This window comes from Scomber scombrus, chromosome 11, assembly GCF_963691925.1.
Source record: "Scomber scombrus chromosome 11, fScoSco1.1, whole genome shotgun sequence".
In the NCBI taxonomy this organism is placed as follows: domain Eukaryota; kingdom Metazoa; phylum Chordata; class Actinopteri; order Scombriformes; family Scombridae; genus Scomber; species Scomber scombrus.
In genome coordinates, this window is record NC_084980.1 from 7,926,399 (window position 1) to 7,952,059 (window position 25,661).

General features: G+C 39.8%; 1 protein-coding gene across 1 annotated transcript; it reads right to left on the bottom strand.

Moving 5' to 3' along the window:
• Positions 1-2,812: 2,812 nt before the first annotated feature.
• xirp1 (xin actin binding repeat containing 1) lies at positions 2,813-17,612 on the bottom strand. The gene is made up of 7 exons (XM_062429386.1): positions 17,494-17,612; positions 16,687-16,741; positions 16,285-16,590; positions 15,069-15,147; positions 11,417-11,568; positions 11,159-11,200; positions 2,813-10,089 (listed from the first exon to the last, which is right to left on the bottom strand). Exons 1-7 carry the CDS (start codon positions 17,610-17,612, stop codon positions 3,088-3,090), a joined length of 7,755 nt encoding a protein of 2,584 aa, XP_062285370.1. The 3' UTR covers positions 2,813-3,087.
• Positions 17,613-25,661: the final 8,049 nt, after the last annotated feature.

Sequence of the window (25,661 nt, forward strand, 5' to 3'; positions counted from 1 at the left end):
ATCTTCATCACCGGTTTGTGGGATCTCTTGACTACTCTCCATATTAACACTGTTCTCTGTGTTTAATGTAATGGCTGTTTCTCCGTGGCATTTATGTTCAAGGGGTTCAAGGTGTTCTTTGCTGATCTCAGATGACAAATGATCAATGTCATTTTTTTCATCAATATCTTTGAACTCTTTTGATTCATCAACTTGGTTAAGTTCAGTTTGGTCTGAAAACTTTTTACCAAGCTCCTCAAGTTTGGTTTTTGGGGTCAGTTGAGAGGTCTTGTTATACGGAGCAACATCAACATCGGGAGCAAATCGTACAGACTTCCTACCTTTATTTGAAAAAGAATCCCGTCTGTTGATTGTTGGATTGTTACTTGTTTTTATGGCAGGTGCCACATTAATCTGCTCTGTTTTTTGGCTTGTGACAGTGTTACCCTTTTCTGAGAGGGGGGAAGAAAAATGAGACACTCTGTGAGAGATGCTGCCTTGGAAATGTCCACCTTTGATTGGATCACTCCTTGGTTTTGGTTCCTCTGAGTTCAACTTCTGAACTACTTTATAACCTGGTGTCATATATTGTTCCTTAACCCCTGAATTGAAGGTGTTTGATGGTGTTTTCACTTTATTTTTCATTTCCTCTCTGTGACTGATCTTTAACTGGGGTTTGGTACTTTTCTGATGCTTTGAGGAGCTCATACTAATTGTAGCTGCTTTGCCAAAATCAGGTATCTTATTTTTTGGAGCAGGTGTGTATGTCTGCTGTGTCGGATTAACCCCTGTACTCTTCTTCTCTGGTGGCCAACTCATTTTCAGTTTGCCCCTAACATCAGCACTACTGTCGTGTCCCATCTCTCTTGCAGATGACTTTGTAACAAACACACCAACAGATGACTCGCTGGAGCCACCAGAAGTGTTTATGTTGCTTTTTGTTATTCTGGGTGTGCCCATGGCTTCTGGCTCATCTATTGCTTTACTTTTCTGAAGCCAACGGTCTTTATGTTGCTGGTGCCCAAATCCCTCATCATAATTTCCTTTTCTTTTAAAAAGCTGTTGGTAGTGAGAAATGCAGTAGAACTCTCCATAAAGAGATGAATAGTTGTGAATGCTGCAATAAAACAAAGCAAAGTCTTTTATGATATAAACAACATTTTAAATCAAATATTGTGTAATTTGTTGAATAATTTGTTATTTGTACAAGATAAGTTTCTTTGAATGATTTCAGTGCATCGGACATAGTAAATAATCATGACTTCATTCTAAAACTTATTTCTAAATTCGCCTTAACAATGATTTCATTCAAACAATTTTCATTCTCATCAATTATAGTGTGGTAGATAGGGTGCAATTCTTTCCTTTGCAATGGTTGATTTGAATCAGTCTTATTAAGCTGTCAAAATATCTCACCTGAGCTTCTTCTCACAGTGTTTACAGCAGAAACAGTTGTTGTGCAGGATAAGTTTATTGGCAACCATTTTTTCCATTGGATACACAGGTGATAAACAGGCAGAACACATTTCCTTGGCAGGTGACAGGAACTATGATGATGAAAGCAAATATTAAATACATTTAAGGTACCTGGGATTTTACAGTATGTTTGACACAGCTTGACATAGCAACAGTTTGATTCGACAAGACCTATCTGCCATCTTTGTATTTCTCCAACCATATGTGTGTATTTTAATAATTTAAGCCTTTAGTTTTTTGCAATACAATATTTTATATGAATACTAATATCAGCAATAAAATGGTTTAAATATCACTTCTGAGACATTACAGCATCTAAATTGTCACTGCTATCTTTACCATCATACTGTGTGCCTTATTAGAATTCTTTGAGTCTGATTGGCTGGCAGATGTCGATGAACTTTTAGAAAGATGTGGATTAACTTTTAGAAACCAGACAATATAACCATACACCTATGATGTCAGCATTTGCACATGTAGGCTATTAATAGTGAGACTTGGGTTTCCAGTAAGAACCAGGCAAATGTTATTATAAATGTACTTCATATATGCATGAATCTGGACATTCAAATGAATGTGAGCAGAAAAGAAAGGATTTTTCAAATGATGTTAGCTACATTGAAGCTGGGAAACAAGAGAGGATGTGACCAAAAGTACAACGAAAATAAAGAAATGTGGAAATGTTTGAGGCATGTGTGTTATTCCATTTCAGTCTCCAGTTAAAATCGTGGGCCGTACAACTTTTCGGGTACCCCATCTTTTGGGAAGCCCACTTCTGTGATCCAGAACATCTTAAACCTAGCTTAGCGCAAAGACTGGGGAAACAATCAGCTTAGTTCCTGCTAAGGTTCCTTCCAAGTTACTCAAAAGCTTATGTATTATGTAATTTGCCCATTCATTGTCTAAAAGTAGACATGCAGACATTGCAGTGGTTTTTTAGGAGTAATTTACCTGCACATTTCCTGAATCCTGACCAACAGATTAGCCCGGTGACTGCTTGCTGCACCTCAGAATCCCTGTTCTGTTTTGATTTAAGTTTGACTGGTGCATGCTGGGCTGGTGGCTAGCTTGCTCACTAAAAAAAACTAAGACATTGTTTTTTCTTTTTTGACAAAGAGTAATTGTTTTCCCATCCTTCCTTAGGTCTTTGAGCTAAGCTAGGCTAAACACATCCTGAATCAATCACTGTAGTGCTCAGAATGCATTGACATTTATATTGATGACATCTAAGATGTGATTTAAGGTTTTGAATCTAGGCTAAATTACAGGTAACATCAATGGTAAAATTCCTTTTATGTTTTACAAACTGTGAAATAATTATGAGGAACAAGACTTTGAGAATAGAAACCATTTCTTTTAAGCTCATTTATTTAACAATTTTACGCGACAGAACATACAATATCAGCAACAGCTTCGCTTCAATAACAGAATTTAACACTTTATCAAGTGGTTACAGTATAAAATCTATAAGACAAATGTTTCTTAAATTAAATGTCAACATTTTCATAATTTCAGAGGATCAGTTTTATGATTAACAAAACCTTTTTCATTAAAACATAATGTGATAAATACACAAAAGGAATAACTGCTTTCCTAAGGACTGGGGAGAGCACTGTCTGATAAGTGGCTTATTTATTGCTTTTCCATTGGTTGGCTAAATGTTACAAACACCTTCCCCTTCTCCTTGGTGTTGCCCAACACCTTATCTTCAAAAGGGCGACCAGATCTTCGCAGTAATGGGGATGCCATAACTTCATATCTGGCTGGACTCCCAACCACTCCAAACAGAGCAGAGGACTCACTGTCAGACTGTTTTGTGACAAATGTTGAGGTCACAGAGGAAACAAATACGTTGCCAAAGCCATCGGTCTCTTCGTATGTTTCACTTACAGTCTTTGTGCCAATTATTCCAGCAGGTTGTTCTGGAACTGTTTTCACCTCAAGCACACTGACCTTGCGCTGTGCAGGGGTGTGAGCATCTTTTGAAGACTCAACAGCAGTAGACTCTTGTCCCAGATCACTGTTTGCATCATGGCAACTTTGACAATTACCATCAGTTTTTGGTTTAAATGTTGACATGGTTGATTTTGGTTGTTCAGCAGGTTTTCTGGCGGCTGAGTGAATGGAGATGAACGATGGAGAGGACTGGGAAGATGACTGTCTTATAAGTGGCTTATTGTGCACTCGTCTGGGCACTTCTTGTTTGGAAGGACTTGAATCTGAAACTGTCTGCAGATTCCCGTCTGTCGTATCTTTGATTTGTCCTGATTTCGCCTTGCTTGACACAATACTTATTTTCCTGATGTTGTTGGCAGGTTGAATGTTTTGCTCAGATTTTAAAGACTCATTAAATAGTCCTGACAAGCCTGCGATGTCAGCCTCAGATTTCAGATTGGAGACAGAGTACAGAGCTTTTTTAATTGCCTCTTCAATATCAAGGAGCTTTGCTAAAGTCTGTTCCTTCAGATTCATTATTTCCTTGCTTGCCTTTTCCAAATCTTCAAACGCAGTCTCAACCGAGGATATGCTTTCTAGATCATCATCCTGTGTCTCTACTTCAACTTTCTTTTCCTCCGTTTTACTTTGCTTTGCATTTCTACTTGGTGTAGCTATCCAAGCAGGGACTTTCTCATGTAATGTCTTCAAGGAGCTTACATCTACATCACTGGTTTCTCCCTCCATCTCTTGCACCTGAGACAGGATTCCCTTAAGTTCCTCTCGTTTCCTTAAATTTTCAAAGATTTCCATGGCCGCCTTCACATTTCCTTTCATGATCTCCTCTTTGTGGACAGAGAGCCTCTGTCGTCGCTCATCCTCTGTCTCCTTTACTTTCTTCTTTCTTAAAACAACTTTATCCTCATATTTTTGTTGCTTTCCATTGTTTCCATTGAGGTCATTTTGCCGTACATGGCATGCTTCAACTGTATTGTTGGTGTCTGGCATTTGCTCATCAATCTTGCTGTGTTGTTTTTCGGTTTTGTCAGTCTGTTTTTTGTCTCCAGTGTTATCATTTGTTACTTTTACCTTCTTGGACAACAAAGGAACTATTTTATCCAGAGGCTCACTGTCCTTTCTTTCAAAATTCTTTAGGGCAGCTTGTAAGCTCATGTTCATTTCATATTTAGGGTCTTCTGCATAATTCTTCATACACATCTGTATCTCCTCAGCTGCATTGATTTTCTGTATTACATTTCTCTCCATTTCCAATTCAGTATTGTTTGATGTCATTACTTGGCTGTTTGATTTGTTTCCTGTAGGTGGTGCTGTGTTCTTTTTCTTAATTTCATGAGGCTTTGAGGCTAGTGTTAGACATTCATTTGTTTGATTTGAGTCTTGCACAGCTTCACTGGAACATTTTTGGTGGTATGTTGCATGTGAGGTGTCTTTATTGATTTTGCTATGTGTTGTGTTTTCTTGTAGTTTAACTGTAGGAAACTGATTGCTTTGTTTTGCATTTGGAGGAATCCCTGCACTTTTTACATTGTCTTTGATGGGGCAAGAGTCTTCCGGGCGTAATGAAATATTCAGGTCATCCACAACTACGGATTTTGTCCATTGTGGTTTTGGTGGTAAAGTTGGCTTCTGGTCCTGTAGTTTCTCACTTGTCTTTTGAGGAAGAGGAGGGGGAGTTACACCTTCAGAACCGGATGATTTAGAGTTTCCATTTGCTACAGGGTTCGGTGTTGAATTCTGTGTTGTAATGGATGGTTGTCCTTCACAGGTTACTGAAATTGAAGGAGACAATTTTGTGTCAGATGGAGGCATAGACACCACAACACACTGCTTGTGAACAGTCTTGCTCCTCCCTGAACAAGCCTTCCCTGAATTCCTGTATATCATAGCAGCTTTAAAGTCTCCTTTGGATACATTTACACTAGACTTCTCAAGAGATTCCAAAGCCAGTTGCACATTACCTCTTACAATATTTTCTTTATCTAGGAGCTTCTGCTCTGTTGCTGCACTCTGAAGAGACTTAATTGCTGCCTTGACATCTCCTCTAACAACATCTTCTGTCTCGTCTTCTGTTGTCAGACCATTACACTCAAAACTTACAAAAGGTAGTAGTGAGTCTGGTGCACAATTACTGACTAAAGCTGTACTTCTTGATATTTCACCCTGTTGGCAAGCCTGAAACGAAACATGGCTTTCCTGATCTTTCACTGCACCACTGACCTTTGGACAAGTCTTGATTTGCTGGCATCTGGAGGAAGACGAAGATTGGGTCACTGCTGAGGAGCTTTCCTCTTGTGCTGAGACATTCAGGTTGTATATTTTTCCAGGAACAAAGACTTCCCGCTCCACATGCATACTTTGCTGCTTAGCCATTTCAAGGGACTTTTTAGCTGCTTTCACATCTCCTGATATGATCATTTCTTTTTGTGCTTGGCTTCCTTCTGTTTCAGGACCTTTTGCTGACAAGTCCATTTCATAGATAGTTCCAGGTGTGATGATCTCCCGCTCCACACACATGCTCTGTTGTTTTGCACGTTCTAGTGACTGCATTGTTGCCTTGATGTCGCCAGCCACAACTTCCTCTTTTTCTACCATGATTGGTTGCTTCACTGCAAGTTGTTGCTTTGCTGATGAGATATCCCCAGGGATTATTTCTTCCTTTGGAATAATATTTTCAACACTGAGAGGGCAATCTGATGAAAAAACTCTTTTGGTGTTCTTTACATCCCCTGGCAAAACATCAGAAATGGTTCGCTCTATCTGCTCTTTTTGCTGACAGAGGCTTCTCTTTGCTTCCCTCACATCACCCTGCACTATTTCAATATTCTCCTTAGCCAAAAGGTTGTGATCAACTTCATCTCCTAATGCCTCAGCCTGAAGACTTTTCAGGTAGTGAAGATCTCCTTTCTCAATGCAACTTTTGTACAAGTTCACATTTCCCTTTTCATTTTCATCCACTCTACATGATGCTGCAGTTCTCTGACTGTTGGCAGTAGCTAACAGGTTTCCAATAGTAGATTTTACATCTCCTTTTTCTATAACGTGACTCTCGATTTTGGTTTCACAATGACAGATGAGTGAATAAACTGACATCTCTGCTTGTCCATCGGCAGTCTCTTGCATCATGATTCCTTTCTTCAAATCATTATCTTGAACAAGGAATTCATCGATCGTCTGGACAATGTTTTGTATTCTTTGATCCCTCTCGAGGTTGATAGTTGAGTCAGACTGGCAAACTGGAAGTTCTATGACTGTGGTGTTCACTTTACCCTTCTCTGCTTCTCTGAGAAGAGTAACTTGAGTCTTTGGGGTTGGTTTGAGTAAGAGTTGTAACATGATGTTCCTGATGTTGCCCTCCACAACCTCCTCTTTCTGGATCTGCACACATTTGTTACTTTCAAGCTGATATTTTGCCATGCTCACATTCTTACTATCATTTGCTTCTATTATGATGCCACTTGAGTGAACAAAAGTCATTTGATATAGGTATGACAGGGTGTCAACAACACTAGTGGCAGTGATTTTGTCCAGTGGTGTGGTCTCAAAGAGCCAGGTAGTGCACTTCACATCAGCTTTTGGTATCTCTTCCTGAACACCTTGCACTGAGGTATCTTCAGGCTCCTTGATCTTGTCCAGTGGATGTGATTCAAACAGCCAAGTGCAGCGTTTCACATCTCCTGTCTGGCTGTCTTCCCTGTGGACTGTTTTTACTGGACTTTGCTCTTGAGGTTCCCCTCTGAGACTGTCAAAGGGTTGATTCTCAAAGAGCCAGGTGGAGGTCCTGACATCACCCTGCTGGACATCAGTGACACTAACCATTCTCACAAACTTCTGGCATGACTGCTCAGATTCAAATATCTTTTTATTGAGCTGCACATTACTGCTTCCAAAGTCTTCAATGACCCTGACAGAAGGCTCCTCTAGACTGGTAAGGGAGTCCAAAGGCTGCGTCTCAAACTTCCATCTGGCTGATTTGACATCTCCTTTCTTGACATCCTCTTGAGTGACAGCTCGGATCACATAAACTTCATTCTCTTCCTTGATGGCATCAAGAGGCTTTGTCTCAAACATCCACCTTGCTCCTCTCACATCACCACTCATTACCTCCTCTTTTTTCACAGTTGTCACTTCATGAAACTGCCCCTCTTTGTCCTTGATGGCATACAATGGCAGGGACTCAAACATCATGGTGCTTGACTTCACATCAACATCAATCACAGGTTCTTCCACACAGACTGACTTCTCTTCAATCGGTTGGTCATGAATTTTGTCTAATGAGGAAGTTTCAAATATGAACTTCTTGTTTTGTACATCACCACTCTCAACATCACTGACTCTCTCAGTGTTTGCATCAACGTTGTCCTTGTTAATCTTATTCATGGAACAGTTCTCAAACAACCAAGTGAATTTATGTACGGATCCTTTCTCGATGTGTTCACCTTGATTCTGTTCATCAGATGCTGTCATCATTTCTGATCCGATTTCATCAAGGGACTGGGATTCAAAAAGTTCTTTGACTCGTGAGACATCTCCTGACTGAAAGTTAACTTGGCTGACACATCTCACATCTTGTTCTAAGTTTGCATCCTTCCTTATTCTGTCCAAGGTTTCCGTTTCAAAAAGATGCTTGACTGTTTGAACACCAACCTCTGATTTGAAAGAATCCTGTATGGTGCTGCAGAGCTTCAAGTTGTACTCTTCCCCATCTTTGATGGTGTCTAGAGGCTGTGATTCAAAAAGCCAAGTAATGGACTTGACGTTGGTATTGTCAATGGCTTCTTTATCATTCACTTTTTCTGATTTGTCATACAAAATGTCCATTGGTTGTGTCTCAAATAACCATTTACAGGTCTTGACATCACCTTTACGAGACTCCTCTTCTACAGAAGTGCTTGGCTCTGTTTGGTTGAATTTGGAATGGATCCCATCTATTGTCTGAGTTTCAAAAAGCCACTTTGCCATCTTGACATCGCCTACAGTATCCTCCTGCCTGGTGATGCCTTTGATTACCTCAACATTTCCCTTTCCCTCTGCAACCTGTTCTAAAGGCTTGGTCTCGAACATCCACTTATAGTTTTGAACCTTTCCTTTGATGAATTCCTCTCGGCTGACTGTTGTGACTTTATGGAAATTTCCAGAGCTGTCTTTTATTGCATATAAGGGAGTAGCCTCAAACAAAGCTTTGTTGCCTTTTACATTTCCTGCTGAGATGTCATTTTCCTTCTCATGAATGTCCTCATCAGAATGGGCAATTTTACCGAGAGGAATTGTTTCAAAAAGATGTTTGAATCCCTTAACATCGCCCTTTTCAATCTCTTGTTCTTTGAATGAGGTGCTCTTTTGAACACTGCAGCTCTCAAACATTTCTTTTTTGCCTTTTACAGCTCCTTGTTCATCAGCTGAGAGGGTAATTTTCTTCAGACGCCCAACTTCATAGCTGTCATAAAGTGTCTCCATGGGTTGAGTTTCAAACAGCCACATAGAAGTCTTGACATCCCCCCCAATTATTTCTTCCTTTTCCAAAGTCTTTTCCTCAGAGTTTCCTTTCAGTGCTGCCAGGGGTTGCATTTCAAAGAGCTTCTTCTTGTTGACTACATCAGCCTCTCCTGTGCAGTCAGCCGCTGTTCCTTCAAACTTGACCACTCCCTCACCCTCTTGTATTGTGTCAAGAGACTGAGTTTCAAACATCCACCTCTTTCGGTCAACTCCTCCTCCATGCCCCTCTTCCAAAGATATACCCCGGATTATTTTCACTCCATCAGTTCCCTTATTAATCAGGTCCAAAGGCTGGGTTTCAAAAAGCCAACGGGCAGTGCTGGTGTTGCCGCTGTTGATCTCCTCCCTACAGATGGATTTAATCTCATGGATATTGCCGCTTTTGTCTCTGATGGCACAGCAAGGTTCTGCCTGAAAGAGTTTCACAGTCTTCTGGACATCTCCTTTCTGTTCCTGAAGCTCAGACTTCAGTTTAAGGAAGTCATAGTCTTCTATGGAATTGCAGCGTCCCAAGTCGCTCAGTGTTTTAGACTCAAAAAGCAGCCGAGTCCCACTCACATCTCCTGGCTGGATGGGCTCTTTCAGGACTGCCTCGACCAGTTCACCTTCTTCTCTTTGTGATTTATTTAAGGAATCCAATGGCTGGGTCTCAAACAGCCATGTTGATGTTCTCACATCCCCTAAGACTGAAGTCTGTCTTTTAGCCCCTGAAATTTGCGTGCTGTCAATGTGCTCAAACATGGAGGAGGTGCCTCTGACATCTCCACCAGTTAAGTCCTCCTCATCCAGGAGCTTTTTGGTTGAATGAGGATCCCCAATATTGTCCAGAGTCCAGTTCTCAAAGATCCACCTCATTGATTGCACTTCACACTGATGAGCTGCATCCACTGCCTGGGTGTTTTCTGACTGCACTGCCTTCATTATCTCATCATCCATAGCATCATCAAGACTTTCACGAAGGTCTGGGTGGATGTGTTTAAAGAGCCTCTTGAGCTCACTCTTCTGCCGTTGCTGGTAGAAGGTTGAAAAGGTTTCTTTAGGTGGAGGCATAGGGAGGTTACTTAATGCTGAGGGCCCTTCATAGTCAAGGGGTCTAGGTGGCACTGGAGGAGGTGGGGGGAGAGGTAGGTCGTCTTCATCATGAGATGAGTGTGTAACTGTGATTTTCCTGGCTGCGTCAGCCATCTTTAAATAAAAAAAACAGATGGGAGTAACATTGTCAGGATTCAGTGACCAACAACAATATTAGACTACAAGCAAATATTTAGATGACATGCATTTAGTAAGCAAAGCTATACATTACCTTTCTCTATGATCGCAGATGTTTTTCACCGCAAACCATCCTCTGCCACACCAAGGGTTAACAAAACACTTCATAGCTGTTAGTACGCAGACATCACACAGACACCTAGTTTATACTGTGAGTGCAGGAAGTTACTTTAATACATACATTTATGCCCCTTCTTTCTTATTTCAAAGGCTGGCGATAGTCTATATTTTTATTACAGTCAACAAATTTGGTTGAAAGGGCAAAACCAGCAATGCATTAGTTCTTCTAGAAATGAAGGCGAATGTCATCCAGCGCAACAGTGTGGCATATTGATGTGTTTTTAATCATTTGTTGGCAACAAAGCAGCTCTATACCCAGGAATAAGTTATATATCAAGCTTTTGGTACACAGACAATACTTGTTAATAGGATCAACTCATTGTTGGTTTTGATCTTTTCATGTGATCTGTTGACGATGATTAAAATGCGAATCATCATCACATAATTTAATGGTTACGCATGCTGCACTTGTTGAGTACATTGAGATTTTTCCATTTCACGTTTCAAGACTTGTAATGCTAGAGATGGTCTGCCAAAGGTGTAGTTTTATTTTATGTTATTTAGATATAGTGACACAGCCAAAAGCATGACTTTATATCCTCCGTGATGCTGTCCTATTGATGGCACTGTATCTTACTATTTCAAAGCATATTGTTGTATGCCTATACAGAAATTAATGTAACATTAATATAAACCCTAAAACGTCATACTAGCTACTGCTGTTTGTGATATTTTAGCTACTGGAAAAGATTGTCGTATTTGGCAGTATTATTTGCTCTGGTTCTTATGGTTTTATGTAATTGTACATACCCTTGTGTTAATTTATTGTGTATCAGGTTAAAAGTCAGCCACGTCTTTAGTCAGGCAAGCAAAGAGTCACTGCACACATACTGTGGAAAGAGATTCAAAGTGAACTACACAGTACCTTACTATTTTTAGACCTCGTTCCTGGAGTACCAAAGAATTCCTGTCAAACAACAGAAACATTAAATGGTGATTAGATTTGGTTCTATTATTCCTTAAAACAAATATATCGTTTTATCATTATGTTACTCGTTTAATGTATGCAATCGATTTATCATAAAATATTGAGAAGCTCCTTTTCTGTCAGAGCATATTGGTCATTCCCTATTGAAGACCTTAACCCCAATGATGAGGAATGAGAGGCATTTCAGGAACTCACTGGATGTGTTGAGCCTCCTGTGGAGTCGAAAGCTGCTGCTCTTGACAGATAGAGAGCTGATCTGTCTCTAATGGAGGAGGAAGTAGATATCCTGTCTCTCGCTTGTCTTGTTGGGGTGCCCCCCTTAGTCAGTGATGGACTATATTTGTCATCTGCAAAAGAAAAGAAAAAAGAAAAATTAGATCCAATCCACCCAAATGTTAGTATAATTGCTCAGTAAAATAACCCTGACTGAAATAACATTTGTCTGATTGTATTAGATTCTTTGACACACACTTGTAAAAGTAGGACTCAGATAGTCCTGTATCCCAAAATAAGCAATGCAGAGTGTGTCTAGTGCCAGCAACAAGTGTAATGATAACAGTTTGTGTGTGTATTTATAGTGATGTTCATATTGTATGTATTTATAGTGACTTTGGAATCTTTTTTATCAGTGTGCTCTTGTTTCTCCTTAACTTATGGAAACAATTTAATCTGCAACAGGCCCACATTGCACCTTAACTGAGAGGGTAAAATTGTGGGTTTGAATTCCATGATATTCAAAAGAGACGACATATGATTTTTTGTACTAAATAGAAACGTTGCAACAAACAAGCCAGTTTGGAAGGCTTTGATCTAACTAGCTGACAAGATAAATTGGCCCACACAGCCTGCCCGCTGCCTCGGATCCTTAGCACACTGCATGCCATTGACTGACCATGACGCCAAAGAAGGGGGAAAAAAACAGCAACTGCTAGCTCAGCTGGAGTGACACAGATTGTTTGCACATTGTTTTTGTGAGCGCTCTGCCATCAAACCATCAACACCTGACCACAGGAATGCGACAGGCCGACCCTATGAAAGATATGAAACTGATCTCACCTCTAACCTGCAGCTGAATTTTGCTGCTGTAATACTTGAAGTGATTTTTTATAGCAAAAATCTAACAAATCAAATAACAAACAGTAAAATAATGTTCAACTGAGTACGGTAGATAGATAATGATAGATTTGGGAAATGTTTCAACAACAACAGCAGAGTGGACAATGTGGCTGGAGGTCAACAGCTCAGTGTGTTGCACAGGCCATCCAGCTGTAACTAATGGCCAGATTTGAAAACACCTCCTCTTTTGACACAGTAAGCCCTCACAGGACAAAAGGATGGACCAGCAAGCTGGCGCCTCTCACGAGTCCGGACTTAAAGCATTTTCATAGATGGGTGAGCAGACAGAATGAGGCAACTCAGTGCCATGTGTGTCCTGCTGAAGTCCTCACCCCCTAAACTGAGAGGTCAACTCCACCACTTGTTATCACTGTACACACCTCTACTGATAGCTGATGAAATACTGATTCGTAAAATCCTGTCGTTAGCAAATCAGAGTTGACTCACATATAATAAGCTTTTGTTAATTACTGGTCGAAGGACTGCATTAACTTCTGCTGATCTTTTTTTTTTAAAAGACTGATACTTTTCTCTGTGATTCCCACAGGGCAACTTCTCCTGACATCTCTTTGATCTGGGTTAATTCTCCAGGAATGAAGAGGAGCTATTAGCAGCAAAGGAATGTGGGGGAGTTTTGGGCCGCTGGCAGCTGTACAAATGATGGTGAAATGCAGTTGGTATTTGTTCTTCACCACCACCTTCACTACCATCAGCTGTTGGCGATTGTTGCCACATTCATAGACGGTAATGAAAACCGACATGCCAAAAGGCTGGAGACCCCCCAAACAGTGTTACACCTGGCAATAAAAGTTATCTTTGATTTCCCTGGTTGCTTTTATGACAGATGCTGCGTCTCATTTCAGAGTTCATTATGACTCTTTTGATGATAGAAAGAAAGAAAGTTGTTTACTGAGTGATCAAGTTGTCTGACCTCCCATTCCAGACATTTAAAGGGATAAGGTGCTGAGAAATGATACCTACTTAAGATTTAATGAAGATGCCAGCAATATAGTCACAACCCTTTATTTGCAACCTCGTGTAACTCTGATATTACTCAAGAAAAACAGGCATAAATAGGGTCAGAATGGACAGAACTTTTTTTTTGGGATCTATTTTTGTGAAATTAAATAATTTGATTTTACATCATTGCTTTTATGCTTGAAATTGTTTCTCAGTGACAAGCTGGCACAATATGAAACTTTAACTCAATATTTTGAATACAGTTTGCTGAAATAGAAGCAAAGAGCATCAACTACAATCTATGTTCACTTTACTTATCATACAGACTATACTTCTGTCATGTAAAACAAATACATCTACACAGTGCCCTTCTCATTAAACAAGTATGATAGAATTTTACAGTACCTATAAAATCACATCAGTTTCCTCTATTTGAATAAAGTTAATTGTCTTGATACTCACTAAATTGCCATCCGGCGTAGTTCTCGGTCACTTTTCTGTATATCTCCGCTGTGTTCGATAACTGACTTTTAAGGCTCCTGTGATTTGTGATGCAGCCTGTCTCCTCTCTCGTTGCTCCTCTCTGCCTGTCACTTCACTTCACTGCGACTGAACTGCTTCTAGTCCTCTGGCATCGGTGACAGCTGATTTTTATCAGTGCCGCTGCCCCAGAGGAAGACTCTGACTATTTTGGGAGGGCTGGTGGCTGCTACTCGGCTGAGTCAATCACCTCTGTTAGTCACTGTGGGACTGGGGGGACCCCTCCACCTCCCATTCCCATTGCTACATTGTCACCCCCTATATCCAGGCACTGGGTGGGACCTACAATATGTGTGTCAGTGGGTGTGTGGCGCGTAACACAGGAAAAAACACACAGGAACTCAATCAGTGGTGCCATGGTATTAGGGTTAAATGGCGCAGTGATAAAGCTACTAAAGATAGAGGTTGAAATATAATTTATAGCTGAATTATTATACTATTTTAACAGCATAGTATATTTAGGAAAGTACGCTGTTGTTGGCATCAAAACACACTAACAAATCATGTCAGAAACTCTACAGGAGGCACCGCTAATTTACCCTTACATTCCTGTCTGTGTCTTATTTTGACCAGACTCATCACAGGGTCAAAGCGTCAACTACTACGATAACCGTGGCAATATCATTTCCAGGACAGAGCGGTATGGCTCAGAGGGCCAAGGTCTGCGTCATGGCGACTGCCTTACTCCTATCTTAAGCATGTGTGCTGAAGGCATAGTTATGCATTTACACCGCTGCATCCTTGTCTTTATTTAGCTGTTCGCTGTGACTCCCCAGGCCAAAGAACACAGTGGTGACTGCTTACCCATCTCTGCCAGGATTTACATGGTCACACTTAAAGTAGTAGAGTCCTTGATCCTGACATTTCTGCTCTGAGGTAACTTAATATAGATCCATTTGATACTACATGTGTGTGAATGCTCAAACAATGTTTTTGTGACACTGACTGATGAATGTGCCTACATACATATCTCAAAATATCTCAGTACTCAGTCATGAACAAAGAACCAACAGGAACACATACAATAAATAGCTCAAGTGGAAGTGACATGGGTTTTCATTTCCTAGATGTTTTTACTAGTTCTTTTTAAAGTAAGAACAACTGATAGTAAAATGTGGTACCACAATATATCAGTGACCTCATACCTTTGAGGAAGGAGCCTTGGCATCAATCCCTTCTGCCCTATCAGATCTCAGTGACTATAAAAAAGACATTTAGCACAACTGCTCACCGTGTGAGTATCTGGGCAGTCTGTCATAAGACTCAGGGAGCCCATTCATGGTCTTTCCTCTGTCCAGCTGGGCAGTTCTCTGTGAATAAACAACATATAGTGACGTGAAGAGAATTACAATACACTGTTTGTGGTGGTTTTGTAGTGTCACGGCTCACACACGGCTTTTGGTTTTGGGGCAATGGCCTATAGATTTTAACCAGTACGAACTTGAATGAATTATTAAATAATTTTCGAAAATTCAATTTCTTGTCTAGTTAGAAGATGGAAGTCACTCTCATGTTTAAAAAAATCTTGTTTGTTTAAAAAGAGAATGAAGCTACAACTTCTTAGCTTAGCTTAGCTCACCATACAGACTGGAAACAGTTGGAAACAGCTAACCTAGCTCTGCCTAAAGTTTGAAAAAAATAAATCTTTCTATCAAAGCACTTACCTCTCTGTAAAACTACATCTTTTTGTTTATACATTTTAATATTGTATGGATTAGCAATAAAAATATGTTTGGGCTACAACGTATAGTTAGCTTTATTGGTGGTAGAATTTTTTTAAACTTTGGACGGAGCTAGGCTAGGTGTTTACTCTTGCTTCCAGTCTCAATGCTAAACTACTGTTAAGTATTTCCCAAAATGTCAAACTACTTTAAAAATGTGTATGCCCGAGTGGCTTCAGCTTCAAGAAGAAATTGTTTTTTATCAGGAAGTGAGGGTGCTGTGTTTCCTTCTGAAGTGGTGTACAGTTTTGCTATAGGCTATGTTATCAAATGCAATGTGAAGTGAAGCATTCAATTGTGACAAAGGCTGTTGAGTGATGTGGCGTTCCAGGACCACACCAGTTCAACACTGACAGCATATCACTGTGTAGTGTAACAAAATACTTTCATTATGTTATGTCATGTTATGTCATGTCATGTTATGTGTTGTTATGTTGTGTTATGTTATGTTATGTTATGTTATATTATATTATGTTATGTTATGTTATGTTATGTTATGTTATGTTATGTTATGTTATGTGTTGTTATGTCATGTCATGTTATGTTATGTTATGTTATGTTATGTTATGTTATGTTATGTTATGTTATATTTAACTAGTCTGTGTTTTCAGGGTTGTTTGGTAGCTGTGACACTAGAATGTAAGGAATTAAAGAATGCGATTTATAAATGAAACAATAAATAAAATAAGACAATGCTCATGTAAGTACTGCACTGATATGACTCACCTGAATGCTCGTTTCCTTTAAAGGAGTGGTATGACTTCTCCTGTCCTGTAGAGGGCAGTCTCTTCCTGTCTTTTTGCTTGGAGCAGACATGGAGTTGAGTCGAAGGCTGCTGTCATAGCCCTTCCGCAGGGTGGCCTTGGACTCAAATAGGGCACACAGAGCTCTGGTGCCTGATGCCTCCTTCTGTGGCAGGAAGTCCATGGAGCGACTCCTCGACAGTCCAAAGCTTCTTAAAGATCCTCGCAGTGCCATGTTCTCCCTGTTCTCCAGCCTCCTCCATCGATCCTCTGCAGAGTTTTCTGGCACCTAAAAGGCAGTGTTTGATTTTTACATGTTCAGTGGTATTGTTATAATGTATGCCACATTTAATACTCTTGAAAAAAAAACATAAAAATGTATTACCTGGAGTTTATGCTCTGCCTTTTCAGAACCCCTTAGGTCATCAGAGCTTTGGTAACTGTTTGAACAAGTTTATTGATAAATGTATTAACATTGATCCATTTGACCAGGAAGATGCTGATGTTAAAAAAAAAAAATCTTAAAGTTTATGAGCAGTAATCAAGTATTCACTCTCTCTCTGCTACTGTCTAGATGCCCTTTGGACTGCTCTAATCAACATTCAATAGCTGTGTTATGTGAAAGGCATTGCTCACATGACTTGACATCACCCAAGTCTGCACTTCCCTACAACTCGATAGAGCCATATAGTCTCTTTTAGTGCTTTGTATTGTTTTTTATTGTCTAAAAATTCACTGTAGTGGTTCACTCTCATTACCCACAACAGCTGGCTGTTTTTCAGCAAAAATGCCTTGGTAAAACTGCCTACTATCTGCCCAGCTCCAAATCACAGACAAAGTTAGCATCTAGCTCCAGAACATAATGGAGCAATTAGCAGCTAGAGAAACAGATGTTACCCTCAAGGGTTCCTAAAGACCAATAAATGAGCTAATAGGACGGCGAATATTAGACATACATTCACTTGGAAGTCAAAACAGAACTCAAAACAAGAGCCACTGAACACACAAATGCTCATCTGTAATTCAACAGTGGTTACTAGTAGAAGTCTGTGGTTGTACAGGGAATCTCCCACTGTATGTGAATGAAGCAAGGCATGGTTGGGAAATGCACAGCTCAAGTATGCTCAGTCTCTATGCTCGTTAATAGGCTAGTTAACAAGTGTATATATGCAAATGAAAGTGCAGGACTTACTGTTTCACCAGCTGAGACACAGACTTTCGGTCCCAGCGAGTGGGAGCTGGCATGACCCATGACCTCTCCTGAACCTCAGAAAGGTTCTTCAAGGACTGAGACCTCCTCAAGCTCACCATAGCAGTCTCTCTAACAGCAACTAAAACAAGGACATTTTATTGAAGTGTGACAACAGCCTTAAATGACCATAGTTTGAAAACAGGATTTATTTGTGTAGTATATAACTTCTAAAAGAAAGTACTGGATTGATCTTGACTTATCATTCTTCCTAAAATCCAAGCATTCAGCCGAGGTTTAACTTCAGGTGAGTTATTATATAACAGATTGTCACACTGACGGTCATATGACTCTGTTAATGTTTATCAACTCCTGCAAACCAAAACTTACACCTCACTATGAATGTTTGCTATTGTGCAAACAGTAAAGAGTTGTTGACAAGTTATCTTAAAAGAAAAGACATAATAAAATTATAGATCTAAATTTTGAAAAAAGAAATGTATTTTGCATAAATTCATGCAGGTAGAGAGATCATCTCAGAGACTTTAAATCAGTTAGGTGATAAAGCATATCACACAATATTATTATTGCAAATAAAGTTATGCTGTTCTGTCTGCATAATTAAAACGATAATCAACCACATACCTGAAGAGAAGTAGAAGTCACCTGTGCATCTCTGTCTTTGTGGCTGACTTGTGCTTTAGGAGCATCTCTCACAAGACACAGCAATTTCCTGAGGACAAAGTCCTTAAGCACCTTGTGATTTGAGGCTTCCGGACATGAGATTTGCTATCATAACGTCACCTAATAAATCTCTCTGATGGATCAATAAAACATAAAACCACACAAGCTGTTTTTTATTATGCAAAGGAAAGCAGGAAAGCAAATTCCATTTTCTACCGTTTCATAACTAGGTGAAGTTTAGTCTTTTCTGTTTAGTGTGGACATACTAATGACAGTGATGACAGTGTGAGGCAATAAAAAAAACCTGAGAAACCAGACCTGTGTGTACTCTGACAGCTGGTCCAGTCAGATGTCAGCGGTGAAATGCCTGGCATAGTCTCTCTGTTACTGTATCTCCTGCCAAAACTACTAGCAGCAGCATTTTATCTGCACCTCACATGCTTACCATACAGCCACTTTATCACTGCAATATGAGTCACATTCATTCACCCTGCACACCATTATTCCTCAATCTGCTTAAATGGAAGATAATGTGTTAAATTTGCTTCTGCTGGTAGATAATCTGCTGCGTGCCAACAGGACAGGAAAAGCTGACACTGCATTTAAATCGATGTGGCGCTCATTCCTGTTGATGATAACAGTCTGCTGATGCTCAAAGGGTGGAATTAAAATTCTGAAATGTCGGCACATGATTTTTATACACCAATAAATCCAAAAGAACTTTATAATTTCCTTTCCTTGGACACAAGGAACATGAGGTAATCATTAACTGCCATACGTTTTTGATGTTGACAGACAGTTCATGGCATTATTTTACAGATACATCTTAGAATCGGTCCTTAACTTCTCACTCATCTGTTGGTATGGTATTTTAAATGTACAAAACAGCAATCAATTAGGAAACATTGTTATGATAGTGAGCAAAATCATTGGTGAAAAACAGCCTGCTCTGTCAGGCATTTATAATCAACACATCAGATGGAAAGCTAAATCCATCTCATCAGTATTCTCTTAAGAGTTCTGACATCCTGCCCTCTGGTCAGAGATGCAGATTTCCAAAAACTGGGTGCAGCAGGTTCAAGTTTTGAATTATCCTATGTGTTATATGTGTGTATAATACTAACACATTAGAAACTGTTTTCATATCCATATTCTTCTTATTATCATCTATTTTGTGTGTAATAGTATCATTTTACCAGAACTATAGTGTGCATCATTGCAATGCACATAATTCAAAACAAGGACATAGAAGAAGAAATTAAAGGATGGTTGGACCTTTTTTTATGTTTTCTGAGGTTTGTGTTTCATTTAAAAATCTACATCCTTTTTGTTGTTTCAACAATGAACAATGAACAATGAGATCTCATTCACAATTAGATTAAATGTAAGATTTTGGGGCTCCTGGAGTTTTGGGGCCTTTAGAGGGGAGTTTCCCACTTTGCCCAGGTGGTTGTGTAGCCTCAATCTGATTGCATTACTCCACCGGATCATTCACTTTGTCGACCTCCAGTGGAGAAGAGGGAGAAAAGCTGTACAGAGCCAGTCCTTTTCTTATTCTCTTTCTCATTAATATATAACAGCCAGTAGATGGCACCAGAGCAACATACTTTCTCCTATCTGTAACAAAAGTGGTTAAGGGGTAAGATAACTGCAAGCTTGTTGACAGAACACAAGTTGTTATACTTCACAGTTTGCCTCTCAGTGCATATTTATGCATGGTGACTGTTTGCAATGCTGCAGACTTGTTGGATTGCATTTATTCACACACTCATGTACACATATATTTAATGCACTTTTAAAGTATGCTTTGTATAAATGTGAAGAGTGACAGTGGAGTAAGAAAACAGTAAGAAGTCCAGCTTGGGTAACAGTTGCGTTGTCAGCCTTTAATACATGTGTTTTGCCAGCTGCAATGGAAGAAGAGAGAGTCGAAGGATTGAGCAAGTAAGTAGAAGGGGGGGGGGGGGGGGGGGGGGGGTTGGGTCAGACAATCTAACCCACACATCTCCACAGAACAGTCAGTACTGGCCTGAACAGCTGAGAACAGAGCAGGTCCCCCTTCCTGCTGCTGTTGCTGCATGCTCCTACAAAGCCTCACATGGAGCCACATGTGACAGCCAGCACCAACAGCAGAGTACACTGTGCTGGAACTCAGAGAGCACGGGAGCTCCTGCTGCACGGCAGAGAGCCAGACGCAATCAGTGGCAAGAAGAGAGGAGGAGCACACACTGTGCATGCACACACACTCACACTCTGTTAGTCTGTAACTGTGAATGCATAATGAAACAGCCACAACAGAGGCATAGAGAGAAATACGTCCCTGTTCAGTGTCACATTTGACTAAATTCCTTGAAGGAGAACACCTTTTAGGTCCACGTTGCATTACACAGACCAGTTTGTAAGTCTGTAAGAAAGGTCAACACTGATCTCTGGTTAATGTTGACAAGGGGCTCATTGTTGACAAGGGAATGTCAAACCCAATCACACAGCTGCTTTGCTGTTACAGCTTGTGCTGCTCACATGCAGAGACAGATAAGATCACTTCTGTTGAAAACTGTAGTTGTGTAACCTACTTTGCACTGTAGGCTGCAGCTTCACTTGCTTTTGGTGCAATACTGTAAAGTTGATATTACATGCAAAGGTCAAATACAAGTTAAACAGAAAGATTTATCTACTGTACAGTGTATTCAAATATTACTTTAGAATTGAAGCTTTTAGCCTTACTGCTCCTTGCAATGACAAAGCTCTTTAGTGAAGGCATTTGAATTATGCACTGTAGTTCATCTCAGTGCATGCACTGTGTACTGTGCCAGCACAGATCCCTTTCAAATCAAGTTTTCAACCTAGATGTTACATGGAGAGCATCCCACTGGCTCTGCTACAGAGATATGATATCACCCATGGACCGGCCCCAAGATTAGGCAGCAGTACTCCTGGCACAAGACCAGCACCGGCCATTAAGGTGTCACAGGAAGTTCTCTGGTGTCAAGTCTAAACTGATACCACTGCACAGACAAAAGGATGGCATTTGACACATCACTTAAGGTGTCACTGTTGTGAAATCTTAGCCCAAGTCTTTGTCTGATGGCATTTTTCCACAGCAGGAGAAAGTGAGACTGGCGTATCTTTGATGGATGTTACGCTCACAGCCGAGTGTAAAGGTTCTGAAAAACTATTTCCTCGATCAGCTTCTTACTTTGAACAATGAGGCCCAACATGAAGACCAACTTCTCTGACAAAGTTGCTTATTGAAGGATGAGATTTCTGTCTGTAGTCTGCTCACTGGTTTGGAGTGGGTGGGGCACAATTGGAAAAATGTGATGTCACATATTTTCATGCACCAAGAGAGTGAGAGATGTGGCTATAAACAATAAATACACAACCACAGGCTCCACCATAATTCTGCATTAAAGTACGGCTTTCTAAAATGTACTTTTCCATACAAGTCTCTCTCTCTCTCTCCACTTCTGTAACATCTCCTGCTAGCTTGCTGCTTTAATCCCACTTTTATCATTAAAAATTTTTAAATTTCATGAGGAAACTTGACCTGCTTTGAATCACGGTGTATAGAATCATTACATAGTTATTTGTGTATATTTTGTACCAGAACATGGACTCTTTATCTAGATACATATTGAATTGTATGAGATGGAGAAACACACCACTATTGGAGAGTTATGTGTTTATACCAACGCTGTCAATCAAAGCATTCAAACCACACCCACTAATTTCTGATGAAGCATATGATCTGATTTTTTGAGCATTAAACTCTTGATAAATAATAACTACCAATGTTTTTTTCCCTAATTTTAACTTTACTTGTTGCTTATTTAGTTATAGTTATTTATATATTGTTTACTGAATATCTTTTGTTATAGAGATGCTTTAAGTCCCCCCCCCCCCCACTCAAAAATGTGTTTTTCTTCTTGTTCCTCCAGTTGAATATTTGAGCTTTACTGTGTAGAATGATGTATGTGCAGAGCGACTAGAAGGCTGTCCTCACATTTATCTGTTGAGGGTGGAAAGTTTCGCTGAGTTCACCTTAGATCTGAGTTTAAGGAGCATGATTTGTGACGTCACAGCTAAATTGGAGACCAGTCGTGGCCACTATGCAATTTACACAAGTTTGATGTGGAAATTTGAAGCCTCCAGTGAAGTAAACACATCAGACACATATAATTATTATGATAATGAGCAGAATATTTAATTTAATAATCAATATCAGTAATTAATCATTTAATATCAAAGCTTGAATACTCATTGAATGCCTGCATTTTCCCTTTAAATCTAACATACTTGACGTAACTGCTTCAGACATAAATACCAGATTATAACAGATGAGTAAACCTCAAATCAAATAAAAACAGAACACCAGTGACGTGAGAAACGACGACAATAACGACTGCACAGATGTTGACGATGATGACGGTCATGCTACTGCCTCTGATGATGAAGGCAACATAATGATTCACTTCCTTTATGTCCTCTGGAATAGAGACAACTGGGCTATATTTGCACTTGCGACCATGGTGACGACAGTCAAAATATGACATCAGAGGCTACGAAAAAAGGAGCCAACTCATGTGTACATGTGATATTTCCACGAGAGGAGTTGGAGTAAGACATCAGCGATCCAGAGAGAGAGAGAATGTAGGGTTAGGGTTAGGGTTAGGGTTGCCTCTGGTTCTATCTATCTATCTATCTATCTATCTATCTATCTATCTATCTATCTATCTATCTATCTATCTATCTATCTATCTATCTATCTATCTATCTATCTATCCATCTATCCATCTATCTATCTATCTATCTATCTATCTATCTATCTATCTATCTATCTATCTATCTATCTATCTATCTATCTATCTACCTATCTATCCATCTATCTATCTATCTATCTATCTATCTATCTATCTATCTATCTATCTATCTATCTATCTATCTATCTATCTATCTATCTATCTATCTATCTAGTCGATTTCCTTGTTCTGTTTTTAAGGAAGTGTGTTTCTGGAAATACAACACAATTTCGAGACATCATGTTCCTGCAATTGGCACCTTACATTACCACCTGACTGGAGAACAGGAGCAATACACAGTATGACACTACCTGATACTTCCCGGTATGCTCAGGGAAACTGAGAGTGGTCATTAAATTGGGCTAAATATCCCAGATAGAATCCACAGGACGGAGAAACTAGGGCACAGTTTCAGATGCCTGAAGCTTTGTCAAACTTTGTCAGTATGTGTCGCTGTATGTGGGCCATCGCTGGCACAGCTTGACTGTAAAACAGGGCCACAAGAGCCAGTGGCAGCAACCTGAGAGACTGCCAGAATGTAGGTTAACTATAAGTTACGTAACGCGGAATCTGGACTGAAAAGCACAGTAATGGTTTGCTCTCACTGTCTCTGGTAGTGTGAGCAGATTTGAGATAGGATCATCTGTCAAATGCAGATTATTGGTGAGTGACAATGTTGAGGACAACAGCTTTGAAATAATGAATCATGAAGGCGCAACATATCACCCCTTCAGTGTTATTTACATGACATGTGAATGGCCTTAAATCTGAAGAAATGTTTGACTCTCATGGATATATTGATAAAGTTGTGAATAAAATATTTAACATATAAATCAAAATGAAATTCCTTTTTGTGAAATGTGCCGCCTCACTCTCCCTTATTTAATATCTCATGTCTGATACTTGATGTCCCTTTAGGCTCCAGCCCTCTCCAATGAGGTAATACCTAAAACAGTAACAGTGCCTGTGTACACACTGTACATGTTTATCTGAAAATGACTACTGCAGTGCAGTTTGCGTGAAATATTAATTTTATCCCTTGACTCAGCTACTTCTCTGTTAGTGCTGCATAAGCGCTGCCTAGAAAAGGCTGGACCAACCCCCTGACACATTAAAGCATGCTGCAAACATGCTGTGCGTGGTAACAACCTGCAAAAAAAACAGGAAACTCCAACTGTAGCCTTTTGCACACATTTATTTTTGGCCAGGCAGTGTGATTGTGCTATAAATAGGCATCGAAGCCTCATGTAGCACTTTGATCATGTGTTATTAGTAAGTCACACCAGGATACACAGAATGGATGCAGCTTAAATATTCAATATTAGTGCATTTACTCAGAAAAAGTCAAATTTATAACAGAGAATAAAAGATAAATCCTAGTTATTCCTGTGCTCTTTCACTAACTTAATCCCTCTTCCCTTCCCTTCTGCACAGTCTCCCTGGTGTTTACTCCGCATGCAGGTCAGTAGAAAAGACACACACATGTATTATAATAAAGTGATCCCAGCCAAAGTGGGTTGCACACTCATAACACACTTCCACTGAGTGATGAGATCAGGACGAGCAGTCCTCACGCCAGACAGAGTGTTTGGACTGACAGGTATTTAGGTATTAGTACAGTTTTCAAACTGGAGCCCAGTGTCACTGATGTGTATCAACATGCGGTCAAAGCTCAAGTGCAAGGGTATTTTCAACTAGTCTGTCCGTCTTTCCGTTCATCTGTCTGTCCATCTGTTAATCTGCCGCTCTCTTTTTCTGCCTCTCTGAGCTTCATTTTCCTCCCAGTCGGGGACTCAGAGTGGCCTATGATTATCTTTAAAAGCAGAGACACTGGAATGTTAATCCAGTCACTTTAATTTTTCTCCACAGAGTTAACAGTCTGATGAGTTCAAAGGAAAGCTCGTACATTTCTAATTTACGCCAACATCTGCTGACAAGAAAACAGAATATAATAAAAAAGCAGGGAAGAGGATTTTTTTCTTGAGTAGAAGAGGCTGAGAGCTTTACTCTCAAATCCATAATCCGTCCCATCTACAGCTCCTTTACGCTGCGGGGAGGTTCCTGGAGTTTGGGGAGTGTCTGAATAACAATCAGCATCACAGAGAAACACCAGGGAGTCATATACTGTAAAGTGAATACCTGACAGTATGTGTCACCTTTATATAACAGAGGTCTGATCAGTTTCACAAAAGGTCTGAAGGTATTTGACATGGATACAGTAGGCCAAGACAGCCTGGGAGCACAAGAAGGCTATAAGAATTTAAATATCATAATAACTGATTACCTAAGTGTGAAATTCAAACACTTTTGAATACTTAATGTTGAAATTTGAATACCACTTAATACGAGAATCCCCCACCCCCCCCCCAAAAAAAGCTTTTTTAAGTTTTTGTAATAAGGTTTGAGTTCAGTAATATTCAAATTTCAGCCTTCATTGGATTGCCAGTGTATCCCTCACAAACAATGCATAATATATTTAAGGAGCTACATTTGAACAAGATACGAGATTAGATAACAACATAGGGTTAGGTTATTTCTATTAATTCTTCAGTAGATATTAAGCTTTTTTTTCTCCAAATGTATTTGATGAAAAAATGATTAAGGGAAATGACCCAGGTTACAGCCACAGAAGTAAACATAAACAATCAAGATGAGTACATGTGTTCCAGCTAGTTTATACTGGTGGCT

Excerpts from the sequence above, each read along its gene's own strand:
- xirp1 (XM_062429386.1), bottom strand. The coding sequence starts at position 17,612 with ATGGTGAGCTTGAGGAGGTCTCAGTCCTTGAAGAACCTTTCTGAGGTT. Across the intron at positions 11,201-11,416 it reads CAGGAGGCTCAACACATCCA|GAATTCTTTGGTACTCCAGG; the intron begins GTGAGTTCCTGA and ends GTTGTTTGACAG. Across the intron at positions 10,090-11,158 it reads CGAGGTCTAAAAATAGTAAG|ATGGCTGACGCAGCCAGGAA; the intron begins GTACTGTGTAGT and ends TTTTATTTAAAG.